Raw genomic sequence first — 26,301 nt, forward strand, 5'->3', positions numbered from 1 at the left:
GTCGTGGTTCTTATACCACTTTTTTGGTATATGGTTTGGTACGCCCCTAGGGCCCAAACGTGTATTTGTGCTATTACAGTTGATTACTGACTTGTAACTTAAGTACTTCGAACTTTAGCCTCATAAAGAGACTAGAGGGGTGTGTTTAATCTTAAATACATATATTTTAAATATATACCTGGTGTGGTTGTCCTTTCATTTGATCATTCAAGAGATTATAGACTGGTAAAACAAGCTGCTTTACACTCCTTCAAGACTTAGCCTGAAGGCTGCTCTCCATAGCTACCACTAGGATAGCTTTCACTAAGGGTTGTCTTTAACCTATACTTGCTATACATGCTTGCAATGTTCAACACTCCGTCCATCATTTCCTTTGGTTTTGCTCCACTATAAATGAACCTCAACTTTTTTATTGGAGTAGAGGGTGCCCACATGAATACCTTGGTTTTGTATGTGTCAGAGGGGTCACTGGAGAGAGTTTATTATACTTTTCGGCTGCCATATTTATTGACACTCCACTGTCTATGATAAACGATATATAGCAACCATTAACCTTCAATTTGATTTTGGGACAATGTCCAAATGAATTTCCTCACTTCACTTGTCAATCATTTTTCGACTTATATTTTTCCTTGCAGGAAGCCAGACCTACGTGCGCATGTCTTTCATTAGTCAGCATTGACATCGCACACCCATCTTCTTCACTGTCACTCAACAGTGACGTCAAAGAACCTCTTGATGAGGAATCAGACAACAGTTGACCTCTTTCTGTTTCTACTTGCCTCAACTAATGTTGCTGTTTACTTAGGTGGGCGTGGTTAAAATGCTTCTGGAACTTTCTGGCATCATTTTGTTTTCACAACATGACACACTTGCTTTTTCCTTAGCTTTGCAAACTGTTACAAAATGGTTCATTTTCCACAGCCTTTACATATCTGTCCAGTGGCGGGGCATCTACCATCATGTGGAAAGGAAAATCTACATTGAAAACACAACATCGCTTTGTGGCCTTCACCCTTTTGTCTTTTCTTGCTCTTCATAATTGACGCTGATTCACTCTGGGCTCCTCCGGCCTCCATGTCAGCGGCTTGTTTGTCCAATTCTTCAGCTCTGAGACTGAGCGCTTCTCTCAGCATTCGGTTTCTTAAGGAATCGGAAAGCCAACCATCTATGACTTTGAGACGAATGGCTTCTTCATCATTGAGCTTGTCGAACTTAGTGTTTGATGAGCATCTCAAGTCTTTCAGCAAATTCATCCAGCGTTTCACCAGCTCTCTTGGTTAAAGACGTATATTTCATAGTCAACGTCCTGAGTCGGATTGAATTTGATTTGACATATGAGGTTTCTTCAATTCTTGGTATTTTATTTATCACTTGCTTCACTTCGTCATCTGCTAGGTTTTTGAGATATTTGATGATCTTTTTGTCAAAGCTTCGATCCAGGCAGTCAATCTTTTGCCAATATTCTGCTTTTGGCAATATCAAATGAAAGCCGTGGTTTAAGGAATGTGGAGACGCCGTATCTGGCATTCCTTTCTGCGACCATGAATATAAAATAACTGCACTCTTCTGACCGCAGCTCGCGGCTTCTTTGGTCGGTTCTGCCAGAATCAACAGCCTTGCAAGCACAATCCCTGTGCTTGCCCTTGGGTCACTGCACCTGGTGCTAAATTCAAATGGCTCTCTTTACTCAAGTTCGGGTAATCAGATGGTTGTTTCTTGCATCTGAACCAATTTGCTTTTGGCGCCTCTTTGCGCTTTCTAACAAATGGTTGCTCGCTGCCTTTTAGCGCTTCTTGGCATTTATCTACTCCTAATAGCAGTGTTATCTTGCAATTCGCTGTTGCGGTTTGTTGCGCTGTCAGTACCTTGTTGTCAGTGCCCTTAGCGTTATCATACTGTAGTTAGGTTGTGGCATCTCACTTCTTATCTCAGTCGTATTGACAAGTTACTGACTGGCGACAAAAGAGTTTTTCCATAGGGCCTTCACTTTCTTCAAAGGTCTTATACTGACTGGGGTTGCACTTTGATGCCAGATAATCCATCTGTCGATTCTCACTGCGACTGAGGCACACATGCCGAGCACAAGCAGTTTCCTGGATCTTGGCAAACTCTGGGAGAGCATTCTTGATTCTTCGGTTTGCAGTGTTCACGTATCCCCTATCTTGTTGCCAGTTGTAACATTCTCCCCAGCCCGGTAGCATGTAAATGAATCATGCCACACATGGGACTCAGTTTTAAACGTCTTTATTCCTCAGAGCGTAACCGGTAACTGAAACGTACTGCGTCATGAATTTTATTAACCACACCCTAACACGTACATCACTAGACTACAGAGTCTGTTAGGGATCAGAAGGGTCCTGCGCTCTATAATACACAAGACACTACACAGCCCTACAAAGGAAGATTCCTTCCAGACCCAACCCACAGCCCTCTTCAGAAGGCTGGAATTTGGAGTAATATGGGAAGAGACAGAAATGAACATTATTGTGTACTCTATAGGGAACTAAAACATAGCTTCAGTCACAAAAGGCACACTCCACCTCAGCTCTGGGAGGAAATAAGACAAATGAACAGATGTGGTCACTGGTACACTATGATAACATCAAAATTAGGACATTTCAGAGCCACATACGTTCACCCAAGGAGCCCATCAAGCAACTCCTCTGTGACACATTCAGCAGGTAACACTCTCGGGGGTGGCCGGCATGGCTTGCGGGTGTGGTGGGCGGGTGCAGGGGCCACGGTGGTCGCTGGGGGTGTCGCATGGGTTGTATGGGTAGGCATGCTATACATGCAGGCTGTAACGTAGCCTGCATGGAGAACAGGTGCGCATGACTGCTTTGGGTGGCCCGAGAGTGCCAACCAAACAGTCATTGCACACTTGAGTGAGCAAACCACTCTACCCCTGCCCTGCTCCGTGAGCAGAGCAACCCGGCCCACCCTCCCGCCTGCAAAGGAAACATATCATGATAATAAATTAAAGTTTCCTCTTCTCGCACTGCTTGAAAGCAGTGGGGCGACGCTCCTCCGACATAGCAGAGGAGCCGCCACTGATCACTCTTGCATTCTCAGGTCCATTATTCTTCAGTTTTTGTTCTTTCTTCCATCTAGTAATCCCATGTTAACTTCAGCTTAGTCCACTTATGCAGAGATGGATATTTTTCCCCAGAGCAATCGTCAGATGTGCAGGAAACAGAGTATAAGCTTAAGTCCACCACCCTCTTTAGTTTAAGCACTTCCTTGTGCAATTCATGCATTTATTGCCTTCTAGTTGTGGTCATTAAGCTTAAAACAGTAAACAAAGGAACATGCATTTTTTCGTGGTAGATTTGCTTGACTGGCTCAGATTTTATGAGCATCTCTCTCTAGTCTTCTTCCTCCGGAATTAAACCTTGTGCCCTATCTCCTCATGTGTATTTTGACATGGGAAGCCTGCTAGTTTTACTAACAGTTGGGGTGGCAAATGGAGCAGTAGACCTCTTCTCAAGAGCTTCATGCCCTAGGGGAGTCTCAAGCAATCTCCCTATGTCTGTTTTCTGCTCATCCAAGGGCTACCCCGAAACATAAGTTGCATTGGTTTTGCACAGATTCTTAGGCATTTCTACTTGCTCCTTCAAACTCATGTTTGCAGCTTAAATGCACTTGACAGGTCTCTGTTTGTTGCATGGTGGTCTCCATTTTCTTAATCTTCATTTTCCTTTATCAGAGTCCAAGAGGTGTCTATCCAATAATTCCATCCTGCTCTCAAAAGCTGTAGTTTCCTGCTCTGCGGCATCTAATTGAGTTTGGACATTTGCTGTAGAGGCCATCAGCAACCTCTCATCTTTGGTGAGGGTGGAGAATTTACCTTCCTCTTCCTTGGTGCTTTCAAGTTTACAGGTAACTTGGTACTGAAAGAACTGTTTAGAAGGAGTAATGTCTCTGCTCCATATCCCAGTGGTAACCCTTTCGTGAGATATGCCCCTCTTGCTGTGTGTACACATTCTCCGCAGTATGTTCACAAAAGACAAGGCATTGCTGTAGGTCAGTAAAATTCCTCTGTCTGTCATCTACTGCCTCAAAGGTAGCTGAGGCTTAGCTGCTACTTGGCGCACAGTTGGAGGGCCACCATCATAGTCTCCCTCTACACTGCCACTTCACAGTGCAAAACTGTGAGTCCCACCTGGTACCGTCAGTGTTCATCTTGGTGGGAGGAGGAATCCTCTCATATCTTTACAGGCCTCCTATGTCAATAAGCCTACGTTATTTATTTCCGCTAATGCCAACTCAACAGCAATTGTGAGCTTCTGATATCTTTTCCTTCAAGTACCTAGGACTCCATGCTCTGACCAGTAGGAGCTCCCTCTGGTCTCTTAATATTTAGATGGCCACCACCATCTTGTCACCAGGCTCACAATTCACTTTTACACCACACACCATTCCTACTACTTCTTGGCTTTGTCGGGTCACTGACACCTGTACTGATAGCTATGACATGTGGGGTTCAGAACTTGGCTAATGGGCGACTGAAGGGTTGTCTAGGCAGAAGTCTGTTATGGGCATCAGAAAGGCCCAAAAATGATTAGCTGTGCCTTCAATCGAAAGGTATTTCCATAACAAATATAATTTTTGTTTTGTGGAAAGAAAAGAGATTAAAAAAGAGTTGGATTACACAGGATAGCATGTTCCAGGGCCTTAGGGAGAGAAGTTGAAGGCTTGCTTGGTGAATTTTGACATTCTTCTTTCTGGTCCAAAGGAGCAAATAGTTGTATTCAGTTCTAGATAGATCACGTTTATCAACAAAGCAGTTAACTGTGAGCTACCAGAGGCACTCTGGCCCTCACTAAGCCCTCCCACCCCCTCCCCCAAAAAATGCCCCAAAAATAAAGGGTCATTAAGGCTGACGCCGATCTCTTGGGGTGTTTTCACACCTTTTAATGGACATCTGCTGCTTTATGCCTCTGAAAACTAGTTGAAAATCAGTGGTTTTCAGCTCTTTTCCCTGCCACTTATGTGAGTTTTCCTCCTCACCAGGTGACCGTGTGAAGGGAACTGAACTCATGTAACAGATGGGGGCACTGTGTGAGTTGGCAGCTCTAAAATACATTGTGGGGTGTTATTTAAACAAAACAGCTAGTTAGTGATACAGCACTATCTCTTTCTTCTGTGACATGACAGCACATAGATTTCAGTGGGCTGAATGCCTTTTTTGGAAAACCTTGAGGAAGTGTTAACATGACAAAGTTTTAGATAGGACTAAGTACTGAAATTCAGTTCTTAGGGTGATGGATATTATAAGCAGTTTATCACACAAAGAAAATAATACAGGCAGTACGGGGTTTCCTACCTTAACTCTTAGCCTTCAGGGATCACATGGAGCTATTGTTTCTAAACTCAAAACTTTGTACACTAGTAATTTAGGTGTGGTGCTTTTTCAAGTGAGGTTACTCAGGATTGTTGGACCTTGTCATGGGGTAAGATGGAGAACAGAAGGCATTTAGTTTATGAGGGCTTCAATTTCAGATAGAAGTAGGACATTCAGTTCTTTACCCTCATACCATCTATGAATGACCATAATTGAACAATACCCTGCAATAGAGATTGATGTAACCAGCGTTTTGATGAACAGAAATGTCTACTCTGATATTCGGCCTCTTGCGTTTTCCATTTCTAGGTTAAATAGCACAAGGTCATTTTTCAAAGGATGATAACATCAGAAAACACAAAGAAAAGCGACTTGCTTGTTTAATTGGCACATATTAAGTCAGCAAGAGATGGACAAGTACCTAAAGTTCACTTTTAGCCCCATAATATGGAAGAGGTTGGAGAGAAGTGTTTAGTATGGCTTTTGGTATGATTTGGCTGTAGGCGATTTCACACACACTGTGTTTGGGCTAGGGGTGGGCGGAATTTGCGAAATTCACATTCGCAAATGATCGCGAAAATGTTAAAAATCTCCGCAAACACGCGGAAATATCGCGAAGATGCGGACATTTTTTTCTCGCCCGTTCGCGGTATTTTCTGCGTGGTCGCGGCTCGCCAACTTACCCATGCGGTTTTCACTTGTCTCGCAGTGCATGATCGCGAGAAGAAAGACGTGATCGCGTGATGAATGACGTTACTGCGGGCGCGAACTGTCGCGAGACAGCGCAAATGGCTACCAACAATCCAACATCTCGTGGAGAACACGACCGGACCGGGAAAACTTGTCGGCGAACGCGGGGATTCAGGTAAGGCGATCGCGCGCACGCGAGAATGTATTATTTTACAGCGTGAGCAAGCAAAACATTTCCGGTAAAATGCAGATTGCGGAAATTTTGACATTTTCGCACTCTCCGCGGAACGCGAAAATGTCAAATTATCACAATTTCCGCGAGCGGAACGGAATTTTAGCCCAGGCCTAGTTTGGGCGATGTTAGGATGGCTTGGCCTATGATGTGTACGGAGTTATAAGTGAAAGTTGACTGGTGGATGTGGTATTTAATAAACTGCATCATTAATCAGCCAGTTACGGGTCCAAGGGCTGTGATTTATTTGCCTTTATAGGCCTCATGCAAGCCTGCTACACAACATTGTGGCAACGAGGATTTGAGACAGATGCTCACAAACACAGGAGACACATTTTCTGCCCTGACCCTCACAAAAGCCGGTTCTCAGGAACGCCATGTGGACGACACCACTGATGGCAGGGCAGGTGAAAGGGCAGCAGCCACGCGGAGAGGCTGGCCAGGGCCGGGAGCAGAGCAGATGAAATCTGCCACCACAGACAGAGTACTCACCCAACAAAGCAATAAGTGGGACCCATCTGCAACGCAGTGTTGGGCAGTGACCACACATCAGGGTGCCCAAGGCTTAACGTGTGCCTGTGATGACAGCATGGCCACACATGAAGGCTTGCCTTCTGTTACAGTGAGTTTGCAGGGGGCAAGCTGTTCAGAGCAGCCACAACCCCCAACAACAAAAGAGACACAGGAAAGCAAACAGAAAACAAAATACATCAGGGAACAACCTAAGGTCTGTATTGAAACCCTGGGACAAGATGGACAACAAGACTAAAGAGGGGAAAGTAAGTGGGTAACCAGAAAAACTGAGGCCTCCCATAAAGGCATGAATATCATGCTTGAAGCAGTAGAAGTGTTGTGAAGAAGAGTGACTTGGACTATAAAATATAGCAGATATACCTGCCTTACGGCTTTTCATCATTGAAGACCCTACCTCAGTGTAGAGCCCAAAGTGCAAGTTATGGGTCAAGCACCTGCATGCGTACTTTGTGACAGCAGTGTGGAAGATGACCGAAAATGCCTGTTACTCCTCCATCCAGCAGGAGTCAACATCTAAAAACTGTCATGGACACAGATGACATGATTGTAACAGTACTCATTGCTCATTTCGAGCCAATGACCAATCCAGGTCATAAGAGGTTTGTGTTGCTTCAAGCAAGACAAGAATCTGAGAACTCCATTGATTCTTTCTATGTCCAACTTAAAGAACTGGGTAGTACCTGTATTTTCAAAGCCTAACACAAATAAATAAGGGTGCAAAGAATGCAGGGGCAGGCCGAGCAAAATTATGAGAACAGATCATGCCAGAACCTTGTAAGGCTCTGCCCGATATCCCAAAGAATTATCAATGCCAGAGCTTCACATATGGAGTCTGTGCTGAGCACACCTGTCAAACATGAACCAGTGAATCACATCTCAAAGGGGGGGACTCCAAGAAAGAATAGTGGAGGGAACACAGGGGGTATTTTCCCCATCTAGGGGCGTGCTCTGGCACTGGAAAGAAGTGCACAGTTTGCAGAAAAGTCATTCATTTTCCAAAAGTGTGCTGTTCCTCTCTTAGTCTGCAAGAATCCACCAAGCAAGCTGTGAAAGCCCTCTCCCCATTAGAATACAAACTAGAAATGAGAGATATGAACGAAGATGCAAAAGGAGAAACCGTTCATGTTGTGCATGTTCTTGGACAGAGTTGCCCATAACCTCACTCAGCTTGGAGGTTTTAAGTGTTTATCAAACGGAGATCAGTGACTTGCTTAATTGACACAGTGGCGTTGGTTAATGTGGTGGCCAGGTAGCTGTTCTACACCTTAAAAAAACCAACCCCTTTTTAGGGCCGCTAAAGTGAAAATATGTGCCTATGGACCCTCAAAACCTATTCTGCTCGCTAGCATGTTTGTGGCGAACATTCAACATAGTGGCATGACCACCCTGGCTAAAGTGTATGTGACACAGGGTGGCTGAGGGATGCTGTTAAGCTGTCCGATGGCCTAAGAACCGCAGCCCGCCCAATTTGCCTTCCATGTCCACACCAGTGAGCTGAAGAAGCTGCTCAAGGAATGCCACCGTCTATTCACGGGCATTGGATGTTTGATAGGCAAACAGACAAGACTCCACATAGACCCTACAGTACAACTGACAGTGCTGCAGCACCAGCCAGTGGAATTTCACCTCTGCCAAAAAATGGAAGAAGAGTTCACAAACACTAAGAGGAGGCAGGCATCATAGAGGCAGTGAAGGGTCTCACCCCGTGACATCCTCATCGTGATGACTCAGAAACAAAAGCTGCCCAACAAGGTGAGTCTGTGTGTAGATATGCACCTCTCAAATGTGGCCATCAAAAAGGAGTGGCACCTCATTCCAACTGTTGACATTGTGGAGAAACTGAGCTGAGCTTGATGGTTTTCGAAGATAGATCTACGATTGGGATACTATCAGATCCTCCTAGCCCCAGGGTCTAGGTACATTACTACTTTTTGGGCGCGCCTATGCCTATATAATTGTTTGCATTTTGAGATATCCAGTGCAGCAGACTTCTTTCCAAACATGGTCAGAGAGGTTCAGTCAGGACTGTTAGGAGTCCTAAATGTTAGCGACAAAACTTTGATATATGCCTCCATGTTGGATTAACACCATGAGCGTCTAAGATGTATGTTTCAGAGGCTCCAGGACAGTGGCTTAACACTCCATAGGGTCAAATGCAAATACCTAAAGGCATACATCAGTTTCTTTGGTACCGGTTCTCTGCAGAGGGAGTTTCCCCTGACCCACACAAAGTGAAACACATTAAAGCAGTCCACTCCCCATCCTCTGTCACGAGGTGTGGAGTGTCTTAGGGATGGTGAACTGCTGTGGGCAAATTGTTCAAAATCTCACATTGCTCTCTGCCCCTGTACCGGAATGGACCAAAACCTCGACCCTGTCGTCGGGGCAAGCAACGAATGAAGAAGCATTGCAAAAGATGAAGGAAGTGCTGTCAGCTGAAACGATTTGTATTTCGATCCAAGGGACTGAAATATCCACAAATGCCTGCCTGCCCCACGGGGCTCGGGGCAACCCTGTCTCAATGTCAAACGTGCAGGGAGTGGGCTCCCATGGCATATGCCAGCTAAGCACTCATACCAACAGAGCAGCCTTACTCGCAGATTGAATGTGGAAGCTGTTGCCATGCATTGGGAGTGCTAGTGTTTCCATCTGCACATGTATGGTCAACATTTCACAGTACACAATGGTCACAGATATCTCATTCCACTGTGCAAAGATTCAGCCTCAAAACCCCCTACATATTCAACAAGTAGGCATTATAGCTTCAGGAATGCTCTTTTGATATAGTGTATAAGCCCCGATCTCAAAATCCTGCTGACTATCTGTCCTGTGATCCAAAGCTGCTACTCACGAAGAAGAAAGCTGTGCATTAGAGACTGAAGAGCCTGTGAGATTGGTTATGGAAATGTCACTGCCCTTCCTTTGTTTCTCTCTGAAATTGTGAGTACCACTGCCCAAACAAGCCCTAATGTGGTGCAATCAGGGAACTGGAGCATACTCAAACAGAATCTACCCATACTAAGTGTCGAAGCTCAACAAATCTTGGTGTCACTCCTCAATGTGAGGCATGAGCTAGCAGCCTCCGCTGAATCGTGCCTGTTGCAGAGGCATTGGTTGGTCATTTCCAAGGGATTGGTGTCATGTGCTGTTCAGTTCGTTCCGGAGGCCACCAGAGGATGGTGAGAACTAAGGTTTGGTTCACTTTGCCGGATGAGGGAGTGGAGACCGCAATCCGAGAATGTACCATGTGCCAGCTCCAGTAATCACAAAAGACATATCACAATCATGGGTGCGTGCCAATATGGATTTCAGAAGGCTTCCCGATGCCAGATACCTGTTAGTGGTTGGAGAAGGAGACAATGTTTCAAAAAATCTGAAGTTGAGTTGCTTGCCAGCAGAGCAACAGAAGAGGTCAGACCTCAGCTTGGGAAGATCCTAGTACAAGAACTACAAACCAACAACGGTCCTCCATTTCAAGGATATGAAATGGCAGAGTACCTGCGTTCAATAGTAGTCAAATATCTGAAGGTCACACCCTGTTTACTGCAGGTAAAAGAAGAAGTAGAAAGTTTTATAAAGACTATCATCAAGACTATAACCAAGGCAGTCTGAGTCTCTCATGTTCAACACCATCACTTGGAATGGGCATTGTATTTCTTTGCGTGGGTCTACCACCAGACTCCATGTGATGCTATGGGACAGTTTCCCAATCAATTATGTATAGACTGTCTTGTACAAGAATCCACACCGCACCACTCCATATGGTGCCTTGGGCCTGTGGATGGTTTTTGCATTGCATCCCAACATAAGTGACACAATGATGCAAGGGGAGAGGAGTTGGCCTAACGGCTAGGGCGGTCGACCTCGAATCTGGAGAACCTTGTTCGAGTCTCGGCAATGACGCTGGGTGTCCTGTGATTCTGGGCAAATCACTTAATCTCCTGGTGCCTAACAAAAATGAATGTGTCCTCATGGAACTTAACTGGTGCTATGTAAAGCGCTCTGATACCCGATACCGGGTCTAGTTCGCGCTATATAAAACTCTGTAAAAAAAAAAAATGTTGGTCTAAGTGTTGGAGATTTGGTGTTGGTCTGAGATCGCAACCCAGAAAGCAAGTTCTGACTTCCTTTTCAGCCTGACCTTTGGATGGTTGCACAGGTACAAGGCACTATGTAACGGCCTGCTGAGGCTAAGTGCACTTCTCCCACAATGCTTCACTGATTACAGAGTTTGAGGGACAGTCACCTCAGGTTGTGAATAAGAATTTGATATTGGTGGCCAATGTGGGTGACCCCTGTGAACAGTCTGATCGCCTTACTCCAGAGGCAAGCCCACTGCATGGTTGACTGTAGACACCCTTAGGGGGCAGAGAAGGTGTGTGTGATGGAATAGAATCGGTTTCTGCTGGACGGCAGAATTTTCAGTATCATCTTCGCACTAGCCCTAACCCCCCCACCAAGTTTCACGATTTTATGACAGAGTGACCCTTGGGTGCAAGTATATTCACTATGCCGGAAAATCTGTTTGACGTTTTGTGTTTTTATGTTTCGGTATTTTTGGGAAGAATGTTGACTATGGGTTTTGGTATGATTGGCCTGCCTTGGGAAGGGGGGGTGTCACACACTCTGCGTTTGGGCTATTTAGGATGGTTAAGCTCATGACGTGTATGTTGTTATACATGAAAGTGGGCTGTTAAAGGTGCTATTCAATACACTGAGTTCATAACCCAGTAAGGTGTCCTTGATTTATTTGCCTGGAACAGCCTCCTACAAACCTGTAGAACAAAAAGAAGTGCCCCCATGGTTGATAGTGACAAGAACACAACGCGATCGGGCATATGAACAGGCAAACAGTCCCTCCCTTAAAAACATGGAGTGCATGGATGTGACAATTATGCTTCTCTTTAAATCACAGCAGCCGATCAAAACATGTTCATTTTGCAAACTACATTTCCCATCACAACAGTAGCTCGTCATAATGCAACTAGAAATCACCATGGATCAGTGCATCCAATTACTACAGACATCATCTTACTGCCACTTTGTTTGCGAAGTCTTTGCTTTCGTTGGTATGAACATAAAGTCTTAAAGTCCAAAGAAAAATAAAGCTGTCGAACTCAATCCTATACCTATCCCATGCCACTCTCCTCTCGACATCTCTTCACACTCCAAAATGTTCACTAGAAACATTTCACCCTCGCTGGAGATGGTGGTCAACAAGCTCCTATCCCATGTTGGAAGTTCAGCTTGTCCAGAACACTCTCATAGTTATTCTTGTTTCTGTACATTCTCTGAAATAGAAGCTTAACCATAACTACTGTCTCCGTGCAGCTCAGTCAGTTAATAATAACAATAATGTTTTTCTTCATATAGTTTTTTTGCGTTTTATCACAGTATAAAGTTCAAGTTTAATATAATGATTACTATATACATTATACGACTAATCAGCAAATGACTCTCCCAACTTCCCCCATGCCCCTACTGTTGTCTGTTGTCACCCTATCACACTCGATGTACCACACCAGTAATAAAATCCACCTTCGCTGAGCCTAACCTTTGTCACCCAGGGTACTCAGTCGCAGTGCCTCCCACAGAAAATGTCATCGGAGTTTAGCAGTCCCATCCATTTCATTTTAAGCCAACTCTCCGCCACCCTGTGATCCAAGCATTCAGTCCCTCATATCATTCAATTAAGTGTCCACACCTTCACGGTGGTCAGGAGTCATGGGGATACTACAGCGCAGCCGACATAGCTGCTCATGCTCATAAGTCATCTTCGACCCTGTTGTCGCATCTGGTCTTTCTCATGCAGACTTCTTAAGCAAATGCCCACTCTGACATATCCCTGAGCCAACCCCTCGGACAGGGACGGTCCTGCACCAGCCCCCTAATGGCAATGCCACATTTAGCCAGAACCAGCCCCAAGAGCAGAAGTTTCCTGCTAAGTTTCTGTCCCTCCAGCGTCTGTAGCAACCCCAACAATATCAACTTGATATCAAGCTGAAAATAACACTAATGTTACTAACAATAATATTAATTACAATAATATTCATCATCATCATAAAATCTTTATTCGGTTGACAACAACAGCCATAAAAGAGCGCAAAGAACTTCACATAAAATCATACTTATATAACACGTAAACGGAAAATACAAATAAGTTAAAAAGCAGCAAGCAATAAAAATAGGTCAAATGCACCATATATGCTACAATACAGAAATCATTTGGATCTCAATCGCCTGGACATCAGTGCTGCTCGTAAGAAACAGCAAATAAAACATGTTCATTGGGGAGCATCTGCAGGTACACTAGGGCTGGATGTACTTGAGTGAAGTTCAGGGATTTCAATAGTTGGACTATATACTGCTTTTGGGGCCTGATAAAATAGTTGCACAACATTACAAAGTGTAAAGTTCTGTAGCGGCCTCTGCTGACAAACTGAACTGATCAGTACATGACAGCCCCTGCAAAGATGTTGTATCTTCAATCTTTGTAGGGTCTGTAATGTTAAGGACGGCCCAGTAATGTAAAGGACCAGAGAAAATTGCTTGGATTGATGATGCCAGTAGACCCACTGTCCTGGCCAACAATCTCAATGATAAAGATTGTCTGGTCAATGCTTGCCTCAACTCTTTCTTGATGCTCTATATCTTCAACGTTAAAAGCTGCCGCTGAGCTTTTGCTGAGTTTACTTGAAATCCCTAAAATTTTATATCTTGATCGGAACCAGGGCTGATTTGTGACATTGATCATAAAGCCTAATTTCTGAATTGTTCAGGATAGATGCAGTCTCACAGTGATCTGATCTTGAGCTAGATTGATAAAATTTTCCAAATAACACTTTCAGTCATATTCCCCTGTCATGGAGAGCTTGGACCGCCAGTTTCATCAACTTGGTGAAGCACCACGAGCCAATGAAAGGCTGAATGTTAGGAAGGTGAACTTGTACCATTGAGTTCCCCATTGAAACTGGAAGGAAAGATATACCTATGTTGCACAGAAAGTCGATCGGTCAGATGGGCATCTTTGAGATCTAATATGATTATCCAGTCTTGTTGCTTGAGTGGATTTGTAGATGGATACCCTCTATCTTGAAGTGTCTGCATAAAATCCAACCATTGAAATCTCACAGGTTCGGCACCATCCTGTAACCTCCTCATTTCTTCTTCAACTGAAAAGCATTGCTGTAAACACTCCTGAGGTGAGGTTCAGAAAATAATATTGGCGTGTTGTCCATGAACTCTAAATTTTTGAGTCTATAGAACTCTGTTCTTAAAGGGAAATCTCAGTTGCCTGTGGGTCACATGTTGCATTGGTGTGCTGTGAGACTCAAGTTAAAACCCTAAACTGTCTCTAGCACCCAAGCATCCTGCATTATCACTTGCTCATTCTGTAGAAAATAGCACTCTCTGCTCTGCAGAATCATAATTAACATAGAAATATTGTTTTCCTGCAAATTTAGGTCCTGAATCTCCGGCAGTTGCTCCTCTGTAAATACCTCTGTTGAATCAACTGCTCCCATCTGTTTTTCTGGAGGGGAAAAAGGTTCCCCATCTAGATACATCATACCAGTCTCTGCGCCTGTGAAACAGATACCCCCTCTGTGGACCTTGAAGGAATGAACTGCCTGATGAACGCCCACCTCTCCCACAGGGTCAGGCTGAAAATCCTTTTTCAAAGATAGCTGCGCCTTATCACGTGCCGTGAAGGTGTTGCCTCATTTTACAAGACCCTTTTTGAAAGGAACATGAAGAGTATGCTGTCTGCCACTGGACTCACCTTTGCAGAGGCTAAAGAGGTCCATTTTAAACTAATGTGAAATAAAATAGAGCATCATTGCTTTGCAGAAATAGTGCAACTGGCGTTGCCTAACTGGCAAATAGTCGGGTGAGCCCATCTGGCTAAAGTGTCCGGGTCTCTAGGCAAATGAGATTCCTTCACCCGGTAGGCTAATTCCAAAATATTGGTTAAAGGGCCCAATAAATTTAGCAACTTGTCTTTATATGCTCACCATAACCTATCAATCCGTTTCTGCAAAACGTCCTTATAATGGTGACTATGTTCAGATCAATGTTGGGAATGTTAGGTGTGTCTGTAACTTTTCGGGGTAGAACTTTTTTCTTTTCATAATCAGAATCATCATCCATATTGTCTGTCTTCATGGTGGATCAAGATCATGAATTGCCTTGAAGTGTCGGCACCCTGTAGCCATGGTCTAAAAGATAGGCCTTAGATAGTTTCTCTAAGTCCTTAGACTGAGGCCAATTTGCCGCTTTAGCGTTCGCTTAGTAGTTATGTTGTTGGAGCCAATCTTCAACTGGTCTGCTGAAGCTGTGGCTTTCTTACCCTCTTGTCGTTGCACATAGTGCCTCAGTTGACTAGTAAATGGCTCAAAGGTCACAGCCAGTGCTCTGTTCATTGAACGCTGGACTGAATTTTTAAAAGATTCATATCTTCCTCAAAGTAATGATAAGAAGGATACATTCATATTATTCCTCAAATGCATCAATATGAAATTGTTGTGACTCTGCCATTGTATTGTCCTGAGACTTAACTGATTGCCACCCAAAAGTGTAATAGGGATAGCCACCCCCGGGAAAGCTGGATAATCAAGTTCTTTATTTGTATAAATATATTCAGCGGATGGGAGGCTAGCGCACAGGCCCTCCTGTTGGCAAAAAGATGCATTGCAATCCATTGGCGAGCACCCGCGGTGCCCTGGCTGGCGGCATGGAGAGTGGGGGTAATAAAATGGGGCACAGCAGAAGAAGATACGATTAGATTGGAGTAGGTGCGTGGTGTACGACATTGCCACATTTCCATGGAGCGGACAACGCTCCTCCAAAATTCCCAACAAAGGGAGACAGCTAGCCACTCACCCACGGAACCACCTAGCACAAACGAGACACCGAGCCCAACCCCATTGACAATAAACACTAATGAGCTTACCCGCCCGTTACCCCGCCCCCTCCCCCCCACGAATCCACCCACACAGAAGCCCGAAGAGACTGAATATGCACACTCATCCAAAACTGCAGAATAAACAGACGCCCCGCACAACGGCCAATACAGATACACACACACACATGCCCATCCGATATCCCTAACCCCAACCACTTGCCCTCAGTTAAATCCCTGGTTAGATAAGGATACCCACACCTTCCACTCATCCAAGATAGGGCCGTTACTTAAGCCTTCTAAATGAGAGCGACATATACAGACTCACTACGGCTCCATCCAAACCGTACGCCATTCAGCACACCCAAACACACCCACAATCCTACATGGACATTATTCAGAGTAATAATGTAACCTATTTTGTAAAACGTGAAAATGCTACTGATGCTGAATCTAAACGTGGAAAATTGGAAAATCTAATAAAATGGTTTAAACAAAAAATATATATAGAGTGGAGTGAATAACCTTAGCTCAAGGAATAAGTTCTTCATGGAAATATTGGAACCCTTGCTTTTAAATTAAGCGGGCATCTAAGGGGGCTTTCCATCAGGCCAACAGAAAATGCCTTTGTTCTGGAGCTACCCGAGTCTGTGCTGGTCTGTATTATTCTGACAAAACCCCAGGCACCTTAATATCACCATGATGACCAGACGTGGGTCTGCTGGGTGCATGGGCATGGAAATTAAAAGAGTACTTCACTCGCTCGCAATAAGCCTTAGGGGGGCTGTCCTACCCTCTACTCATGCCCCACAATCAACGTTGCCTGGTGGGCCAAATCACTTGCCGTCTGAACAATCTGTTGCAGGTTTAAATGGCCCAACCTTGTTGCACTGTGTCCCTGGCATTCCCAATGTTGTGGGCCTGAAAACCTCAACGGGTGATAACACAACCTAGCGCGACCTTCATTAACAGTAAAAATACAATACAATAACAATTATTGAAGCATACTGTACAAACTGCCAATCGCCAGCAGAATATAACATTAAGGCTTGGTGTCAAATCTATTATACTTATCTTGACTGCTAAGCAGCAAAGAATTGGAGGGCTAGATCCATGGCGATTTTTGATTGCATTGTGACGAGTTACTGTTATGCTGGGAAATGTAGATTGTTCTTTGAAATGTTTTGAATGACTGCCATGTTTACAGTTTAAAGAAACATAATCTGAGCCCCCTGGTAAAGAATTGGATAGGGTCTGCAGATGTTTTTGTCAATGTAAGTTTGCAGCTTGTTTGCATCTGTCTATAAATGCACTATATTCCTGGGTGTATAACTATAAGCCAGATGCCATTTTGAGCCTGTCCTTTTTTCATTCACACCCTCATGTATTCTGCCTCATGCTGTCCTGATCATTTGAAAGGACTGGAGAGGCAGTTGTATGGAATACATGTTGTTGATCTTTCTAAATCTTGCCAATGATGTCTCTACTTATTGTAAGTTGTGTTTAGAAAGTAATATGTGGACAGATCTCATAATTCTTGACACTTTGTTATAAGCTTTATTTACTATTTGCATTCCTTGTATAGCATTGACTCTTTAAATTGTAGTAGTAGTACAGGCGTTTGATAGAAGAGAAGGAACACAACATGCTTGCTAGTCCCTATTTACTAGCGCTCCAAAGTAACTGTCTAGCGTTTCTAATTAGAAAGCACCTACATTATTGACTTTATTATGTATGGTCCTGCTAGTGCTCACATTTTCACATGCTTTTTCTGTTATGTTTCAATAGAATGCTGAATACTTATTTTTCTTTTGCAGACCGATGCTCTGGAACATTTTCTGAGGAGCTCCGAAATGAAGGGAGACAATCAAATGTATTGTTCCAATTGCAAAAGAAAAACAGACGCTACTCTGGTACTGAAACCTATACTATTTCTTATGAGTAAAAATAGGGTCCTATTCCTTGGCGATATATTAAATAACATATTATGTTTTTCTTTGTGAAAGCTAATTATAATTTAAGCCAACCTTAGTTGTGGAACATCTCCCAAACAGTGGGGAACAGGAGTGAATAGTGAGACTTAGGTGTCACGTAAGGAACTAACTTCCAGCAGGAGTGGTCTGATCACATTCAGTAACAGAACAAATCAAATGCCTTGCAAAACATGGAGGGGAATGATTCATTATAGGCAAGGCTGGAATTAACTGATTCTACGACAGCAACATTTTTCATATAATTGAGTCTTTACCGGGCTTGCAACATAATACATCAACTGCTGCACGTTTTGCAGGTTTCATAATTTTTTTCCCACCTCAAACGGATCATAAGTTACTAAAAAAAGCACACTATTTGGCGATGAATATGTGATATTACATCGTGGTCTTCACACCGCAATACCTTTACAATGCAGGCATTACAACGCAAGTCGTTACAACGACTTGCACTGGACTTAGGAATAGTATGATTTACTATTCCAATTCTAGCCTACGTTACAGTAGGGAATGTGTTGGAATGGTAAATCATACTATTCCTTAGCTTAGAGCGCCATCCAGCGCAAGTCATTGTAATGACTTGCGCTTTAATGCCCACATTGTAAAGGTATTGCAGTGTGAATACCGAGATGTATCGGAAGTCTCCCCTTGGCGATAAGCAGCTGCAGACCTTTTTTCAAGGTTAATTGATCCACTTTCAGTTTGTAATTTTTGCTGCGTCAGCGGATAAACTGGTACTAATGGGATGAAACTTTTACCTAGACAGTATTTATGTATGGTAAAAGACAAAACAGCACAATAGTGATACTGTAGAATGAACCACACCATATTACACAATATATCGTTTTCTCGCCGTAAAATGTATTCAAAGCTGATGCATTATTTAATCTTCCATTGACGCATAATTCCTGACGCCCTGATTATAGGGTAAAGCTCAAGACCGAGAAAGAAACAAAGCAGTCTTACATAATGCAACTGGCAGGGCAAAGAAGAGACTTGACTAACCTTATCTTCACTCAGTATTTATATACATAGTTACTTATAAAACTCTCCCTATTAAGCTCTACTTTCCCTGTTTGGATGAAAGGCCTGTAGTTATTAAGTTGAATGGGCATTCGATCTGCTTCAGGAGAATAGTTTCACATTGTGAGAGCGCTATCACCCCTTTTTAGGTTGAAGCCTACCAGTCAGCGTAGCTGTCTGTTTTGCTAATGACATCTTGGGGACATTCAGAAAGCTGACCTAGGAATGCATTCCGCCCGTTGCTTAACATTGGCTTAGTGGTTTGTAACTCACATTTTCTGGCTTTCTGTTTGCTGGCTTTATTTGCTTTAGGCTGTCCAGCTTGAGTTCCTTCCTTCCTTTCCCCAAACGTGTTTACTGTATTCTTCCACAAACTCGCTCTCTGTATACATTTCTTTAAATCTTGTTCTAATTTTAATTATTTATTTATTTTTTAAGCTTATAAAGCGCGCAGCTATGCCCAACTGGGGTGTCCCGGCGCTACGGACGGTAGGCAGCAGTAAGTATCTCAGCATGGCTAAGGGATGGAAAACATCCAGGTTTTTAAATTGCGTCGAAACAGGCATGCAGATTCAATCATACAAAGAGACAAAGGCTGGCTATTCCATGATTGAGCAGTAATAACTGCAAAGTCTCTGCCCCCCATTCTGGAGCAACGAAATCGGGGAGTGTGTAAGAGGCACAAATGATTCGATCTAAGTGATCCAAGAGACTGGGCAAGCTTAAGTCTGGCTCTGAGATAAGCATGCCCATGACCGTTTATTGCTCTAAAAGCCAGGACCAGAGATTTGAACTGTATGCGGCTAGTCACGGGCAGCCAGTGTAACTTTTTTAGGTGCGGAGAAATTGAGTGATGATAAGGGATGTTACAGATCATCCTTGCCGCCGCATTTTCTACAATCTGCAGGCGTTTAACCAACTAGGCTGGTGCTCCAGCATACAGGCTGTAAGATTGAGGCCCTCCATGGTGTCCAGGAGCAGTCCCGCTTTGGTGCACGAAGTATCATCCACATGCAAGTTAAATTCTCCTAAAATAGTGAAATGAGAGTGCTTAAGCGATAGGTCAGCAGCCGTGGGATATAAATCAGTGAGTGAGTGTGGGGAAGAACCAGGTCTGTATAAAAGAATACCTGCCAGGATAGAATTTGCGGCTTCCGAGATGCTAAAATACATGGCTTCTAGAGGGCCGAAATTAGAGTTTCCTAGAGACGATCTTCCAGCCTGAGCATAGGATCACAGCAATCCACCTCCACCTGCCTTGGTGCTAGTACGATTAATCCTCACGAACCCATAGTCAGGGGGTATGGCAAGATTAAGGTCAGGATTAGAGGAATCTTTTACCCACGTCTCCGTTAGAAACATTAAGTCTCAGGAATGAGTTGTAAGGGAAAGCCAGATATCTCCTGAGTGACTGGGTAGCGATCTACAGTTGAGCAGGCACGCCTTAATGCAAGAGGAGGGGCCAGGGGGCTCAACTACAGGTCTGGTAGAGGAGGGAAGTGATCTGGGAGTCTTCTCTGTTGCCTGCATTTACCTCTCAGATTAAAAACGCCTGAAACTCCCTGATGGGACGAGGGTCCCAGGGACACGACACATCGCTACGCAGCCCGCATTCACATCTACACTCTGAGGAGGACTGCAACCCCCAGAGTGCACCACTTCCAGACCCAGCTGCAGCGAGTGCCGCGAGTGAGGTGGGGTCATCGTGCTTATAGCACTGCCTCTCCCACCACGGCGCCCGGACGAAGCCGGGACCAAGGGCGGGCCCATCTGAGCTTGGGCCAACCCTCTGTCACCTGCTCCCTGGTATTCATCTACTTGGAAAATCCCCGGTATCGTGAAAGTCATTGCCACTTCTTGGCCTGTTATTTTGTGTTGCTTTACATCTTGCTATTTGGGTATCCGGGCCAGTATAGTTGTTATTTCAGCATGAATAAACGGAAAGGAGTTGCTGGGACTTCAGATGCTTTTATCCTGAGGGCAGAATCTCTGTTGACTCACAAAATTGAAATTACTGAACACCGCCTTTCCCTGGACCCGGTTTCCCTACAGACTCGTTTGTCATTGAGTGGACCTAATTTAGACAGTACATCTTATTTATCCCCCCAAAAGTCTATTGTGAGTCATCCTACCTCCCCAAACCTTGCCTTACTAAACTAGGATGTATGTGACATGACTGCCCCGGTTGTGCCCTGCATTAATACCAGAGCACAGGTTGCCAAGTCCAGAGGAAATGCCAATATGAAAGCTTTACCAAATAAACGGAAGTGATCCGCGGGCACTCTAAAAACAACAATGGCCAAGTGCTCCCGCGCTGCCAACCCCACAGTCAATCCAGCAGTTACCCCAAAAAATCTTAATTCGAACTCTTTGGGTACTCAGACTGATATCATTTTTAATCGACTAGGAAACGCAACTGGAACAGACAATACCGTGGAAACCGTGCTTGTAAATTCTGTTGAGAAAATCTTGGATTCTGCCCTGTACCAAATTAAGGAGGCGATCGATAGGAACTTTGACTTATTATGGGGAAGATTACAAAGGATGGACTCCATTATGGACAATCTCAGTGGTACTAAAGAGAACTGTATCCCTGATAATGCGGGGAGGGGCATTCCGCCAGTGCCGACCCTTATAAATCATGGGCCCAACTTACTATTGCCAAACTCTTCCCTGCATAATGATACTATAACTGCCAATTTATGTATCACATGCAGAGATCGTATCAACCCTCCTGTTCCACATCTTAATTATGAGCAAAGGATTATACAAGATATATCCAGAGCGTCAAATATTAACATTACAGATTTAGGTAATAGCCATCCTAAGCACCTACACCCTGGCACTAACCTTGGTTCTGACGCAAGTAATCCAAGCGTGAGCTCAACGGCTATGGATCGTATCAAGAGTAACTGCCTGAGATCCAATGCCGATGTTTTCAGTCTACCCCCTGATGCCTGTCCCTATGTGCTGGCTTTAGCTGGCGTTCCAAATCTCACTGGCGATCGGAGGGAGTCTTGGGTAGACCTACGCAACAAGTCAGTGGATTGGTTGGTAAAACATAAAAGATTTCACACCTCAGACATGAATGAAAATCTTATGGTCAGACGAGTCGGGTGAGTTGGCCATTCGCCCAAAAATATTAGTGGTGACTGTATTGTCATTAATTTTCGTAAACCTCAATTGGTCCGACGTCTATTAAGTATCCAAGAGCAATCGCTAACACTAAATTCTAGTATCAGTGCACTCCCGTTGGGTTATTTTTATAAACCCCAACATACAACTGCCAGGAATGTTCATGTTTTGCCGCTGGTAACTAATAGGTTTCAGGCCCTATCCCATCTGGATGCCCAAGATTGACAACCACCTCTATCGGCAAGTCAATCTCATTTTGTTGAAAATCCCCAAGGCCTCGCACCAGTCGCCCACATTGATATACCGGCTGATCAGCAATCTATAAATATTCTAATACCTGCATTAGTTGATCAATTACAACAGGTAGAAAACTCCCCAGGATTCACATCTGTAGTTCCCATTGATACATCCGATGTTTTGCAAATTCCAATCAAGTCCAAAGCTGATACTGATTTGAATGTCTTAAGTTCGAACGTAGCGGGTCTACAATCAAGGCTCGGTGACTAGGACTGGCTGCGTGTAATATCTGACCAAGACATAGTAATGTTTCAAGAGACATGGGCAAGTCACGAATTATATATTGAGGGGTTTCATTGTTTTAGTATAGTCGCACTCAGGCCCAAACTTGGTCGCCCATCGGGGGGTTTATTTATTGGGATCAATGTTGCTGCTGGAGGGAGCTTTAAGGTCTTACCAACTAATAGCCGTAATCTCCAAATATCGATATACATAAGGAGTTTCTTTTTTTTTTTGATAAATTTTTATAATAATGATTTTTATTCTACTCCAAACAGGAATTTTATTGAGCTTTTTAATTACATTTCTAACCTAGACAGCCAGCAAGGTTCAGACGGGGTTATTGGGATCCTCTTGGGTGGTGATTTTAATGCAAAATTTATAGATATGTGGCATGATGTGGGCACACTCATCCCAGATTCTGCTTCGCGCAGGGGTGCAGAGTTGGCTACGCACCTGAGCCTCCATAATCTTGCTAACATTATGGATGTTGTGGGTGTTTCACTTGATATTAACCACCAAGCACCTACTTTTAGAGGAAGGGGTTGTTCTTCAACTATAGATTTTATCTTTATCTCCCCTCCCCTCGTGGACCGCCTAATGGCCGCAGAGGTTATCGCCATGGCGACCATAACCCTCTTAAAATAGTCTTGAGATTGGCACCTCGCCCCGTGTTCTCTAACGAATGTGGGGCCAGGAATATAATACCATCAACTGACAACCTAAGATTAAAATGGAGGGGTGTCGATAGTAGCAAATTGTTTCAGACACTAGCGAAGGAGAATATGCACCTAATTATCTCATGTTTATCGATCCATGAACCACACCCGGGGCAGTCCAGGAGTTTACAAAACTTTGCATGGCAATTAAAACTCTTTTGTCAAACCCAATCCCCCGGTTTTAAAAACGACCCAAGGTGGTTCAACCATGAGTGCTCCAAGACTAATAGGAACCTGCGTAAGGCATTAACATCTAACCCAAGGTGCACAGCAGATGTAAGATCAGCTAGGCGGAGTTACAATATAGCGATTAGTAATCGGAAGGGTGCCCTCCTTAATGACCGTTGGGAAGCCTTATCTAAGGCTGCTGCCATAAAAAAGGGCAACATATTCTGGTCTACCCTAAGGGACTTGCGTTCTATGGGACAGCTGTTAACACCTGTTAGCTGTACCATTTCGAGTGACTCGTGGGAGAGCCACTTCTCTAAAATTTACGCTACTCCCCCACAAGGGTCAGATCAGTACGAACTCGGCCAACTGTCTAGCCTGCAAATATCTTTGTCTGAGGTGGAAGAAGCTATCGACCAGAGCCTTAGGAACAAGGCTCCTGGTCCGGATGGGTTGCCTATAGATCTGATTAAATGGAAACCAGAGTTCTGGGCACCGCTTCTTCTGAATGTTTTTAATAACTTACCGTATGCTCCGATGCCGAGCACCTGGGCCATGAGCACTATCGTTCCAATTTTTAAAAAAGAGGACCAATCAGAACCTATTAATTGCAGGCCCAGACAACTTGATTGATAATACACTAAAGATATTGGGCAGAGTCTTATATAATAAGATTTTAAAGTGGTCAGAGGAAAGTGGCATTTTAGAGCCATACCAACTGGGTTTTCGCAGTAAGGTTGGTACCAGTGCACAGTGTTTAAACCTCAACCTGGTCATTGGGATATATACCATCGCTCGATCCTCTCCAATCTACTTGGCCTTTATGGACCTATTGTCCGCTTTTGATTTAGTTAATAAGTCCAAGCTCTGGTCCATCTTATTGGCCTACGGACTGGATGAGCCTTTGGTACATTTTCTGGCGCATCTTCATAAAGACCTCAAGGCCCAGGTTAGGATCGGCAGTGGTGGCGAGGTCTCTGGAGCCATTGGGGTGGGCAGGGGAGTCAGACAGGGATGCGTTCTGGCACCCCTGCTTTTTATTATTTACATCAATGGACTGAACAACTCCTTGAAATTCAGGACCCCAGATGTCCCTAGAATAAATGGGAAACCACTGCCGGCAGATGATGCGGTCCTCATTGGCCGCACTCCGAACTCCCTGCATATCTTAGTACAGACCTTTGTAAACTACATGGGCAGCCTAGATTTATGCGTCAATTTAAAAAAAACTTTTATAATGTCCTGCGGCCCCGGAAAGCGCCAGCTCAATTCTATTAGTGCAGGTAGTCAAAAACTGACAAGTACCAGTACTTTCCCCTACCTCGGGGGGGTCTTTGCTGCAAACGGCTCATGGACTGAGCACTTGGCTCACTCCAGGAGCAAGTTCTCACAGGCCATCAATTCTATCCTTAGCCTCCCTCGCCCAAAGAATACAGGTGCTATTTTAGCTATTTTAAACATTTTTAAATTGCAATGTGTCCCAGTAGCCACGTATGGGGCCGAGATTTGGGGAAATGTAAACAGCCACTGCATCCAGCAGGAAGAAAATAGGTTCTACAGAAAGCTGTTGGGTGTCCCAATCTCCACCCCTAAATACATCTGCCATAGGGAACTTAATTTAAATTATATTAATGATTTCATTAATGCTCGCCCTGCTCTTTTCTGGCTATCAGTCTGGAAGAATCAAGCTGCATCCCTAACCAGAGAAATTTTTAGTGACTGTGTCAAATGTGAGAGAGGAATGGATATCCCTTGGCTGTTGGGCGTGTACCACAGTCTTTGTAGTGTCAATAAAGGCAGCTTCTTTTTCAACCCGAGTACAGCCGTAACACTCCATAAAAGCGAGCTGAAAAGTGCACTTTATACACTTTATAACACAGAAAGGATTTGGTACGGAATCGAAGAAATATTTTGCATTAAGCTATATGAGCATAGAACAGTATAGGCATCCCCTACCCATTTATCTTACCTTACCAATGATCCACTGGGAAAGGAGTCTTCTATTCCGTGTAAGAGCGGGCACTGTAACATTTTTGCTATGTTTCCCCTTTGGCTATCACCCCAACCTTGATTATGTCCCCTTCCCATGTGATGGAGTGAGTGGACAAACTAATTTACATTTTCTGTTTCTTTGTAAATATTACTTAAAATATACCATGTGGCTTTTAATTCCATTTTTAAAAAAGCAGAGACCAATTTGCCTGGATAATGCTTACCTGTGGTTGCTTACTATGACCAACGAAGAATTGGTCTTTCGCACTAGCACTTTTTTGAAAATTGCCACCCGAGCACGTAAGATGATGTCCAACCCCGGAACATTTTTATCTTTGTATGATCACCCTATTAAATTAACTCATGAACTGTTATTTTATATTATTATAAACTTTCTAAATCTGAAATGAATTTTATTATTATTGTTGTATAATTTGTCGTGTTGCTGTGCTTTTATGGATTTCTTGGAATCCAAATAAAGTTTAACTTGACTTGAGTTGTAAGGGAAAGCCAGATATCTCCAGAGTGACTGGGCAGCGATCTACAGTTGAGCTGGCACGCCTTAATGCAAGAGGAAGGGCCAGGGGGCTAAACTACAGGTCTGGTAGAGGAGGGAAGTGTTCTGTATGATGCAACAGAACCCAGTTTAAAAGAAAATGGGCAAGTGCCACAGCTAAAATGATCCTAGAAAAACCCAGAGAATTTCCAAAGCGACGGGGTGCTGCACCCTTTATTTTTGATTTCTCGTAATTGGGACCGGGACCAGCATATACGTGCTCCGGGGGGCAACAGGCAGCATGGCTGGCACTGGCTGCTGGACAATCTTGTCTGATTTGCTGTGCATTCAAAAACAGAGGTCCAATGTCGAGTTCTCACTTCGAAGTGGGCTTGGTGTTAACTTTTCTTTCTCTGACTTCAAAGTGAGAGAATTTATGTGACAATCCTGCTGAGTAGACATTTAAGAGGAGAGGGCATATGATGTTTTGTTTTCTAGCACACAACAAAATGAACTGTGCTGATGTTTCAGAATATATCATAATTTGTACAAATAAAGG

General features: G+C 43.9%; 1 protein-coding gene across 4 annotated transcripts in view; it reads left to right on the top strand.

Moving 5' to 3' along the window:
* The window catches only part of LOC146785218 (uncharacterized), a 1,495,909-nt gene that overhangs the window by 852,353 nt on the left and 617,255 nt on the right, over positions 1-26,301 (top strand). For all 4 annotated transcript variants that reach the window (XM_085634134.1, XM_085634135.1, XM_085634133.1 and 1 more), the window contains exon 12: positions 17,520-17,615. In XM_085634134.1, coding sequence (XP_085490260.1) covers positions 17,520-17,615 — 96 coding nt within the window. The remainder of the gene's footprint in view (positions 1-17,519; positions 17,616-26,301) is intronic.

Source organism: Triturus cristatus, chromosome 11, assembly GCF_964204655.1.
Source record: "Triturus cristatus chromosome 11, aTriCri1.1, whole genome shotgun sequence".
In the NCBI taxonomy this organism is placed as follows: Eukaryota; Metazoa; Chordata; class Amphibia; order Caudata; family Salamandridae; genus Triturus; species Triturus cristatus.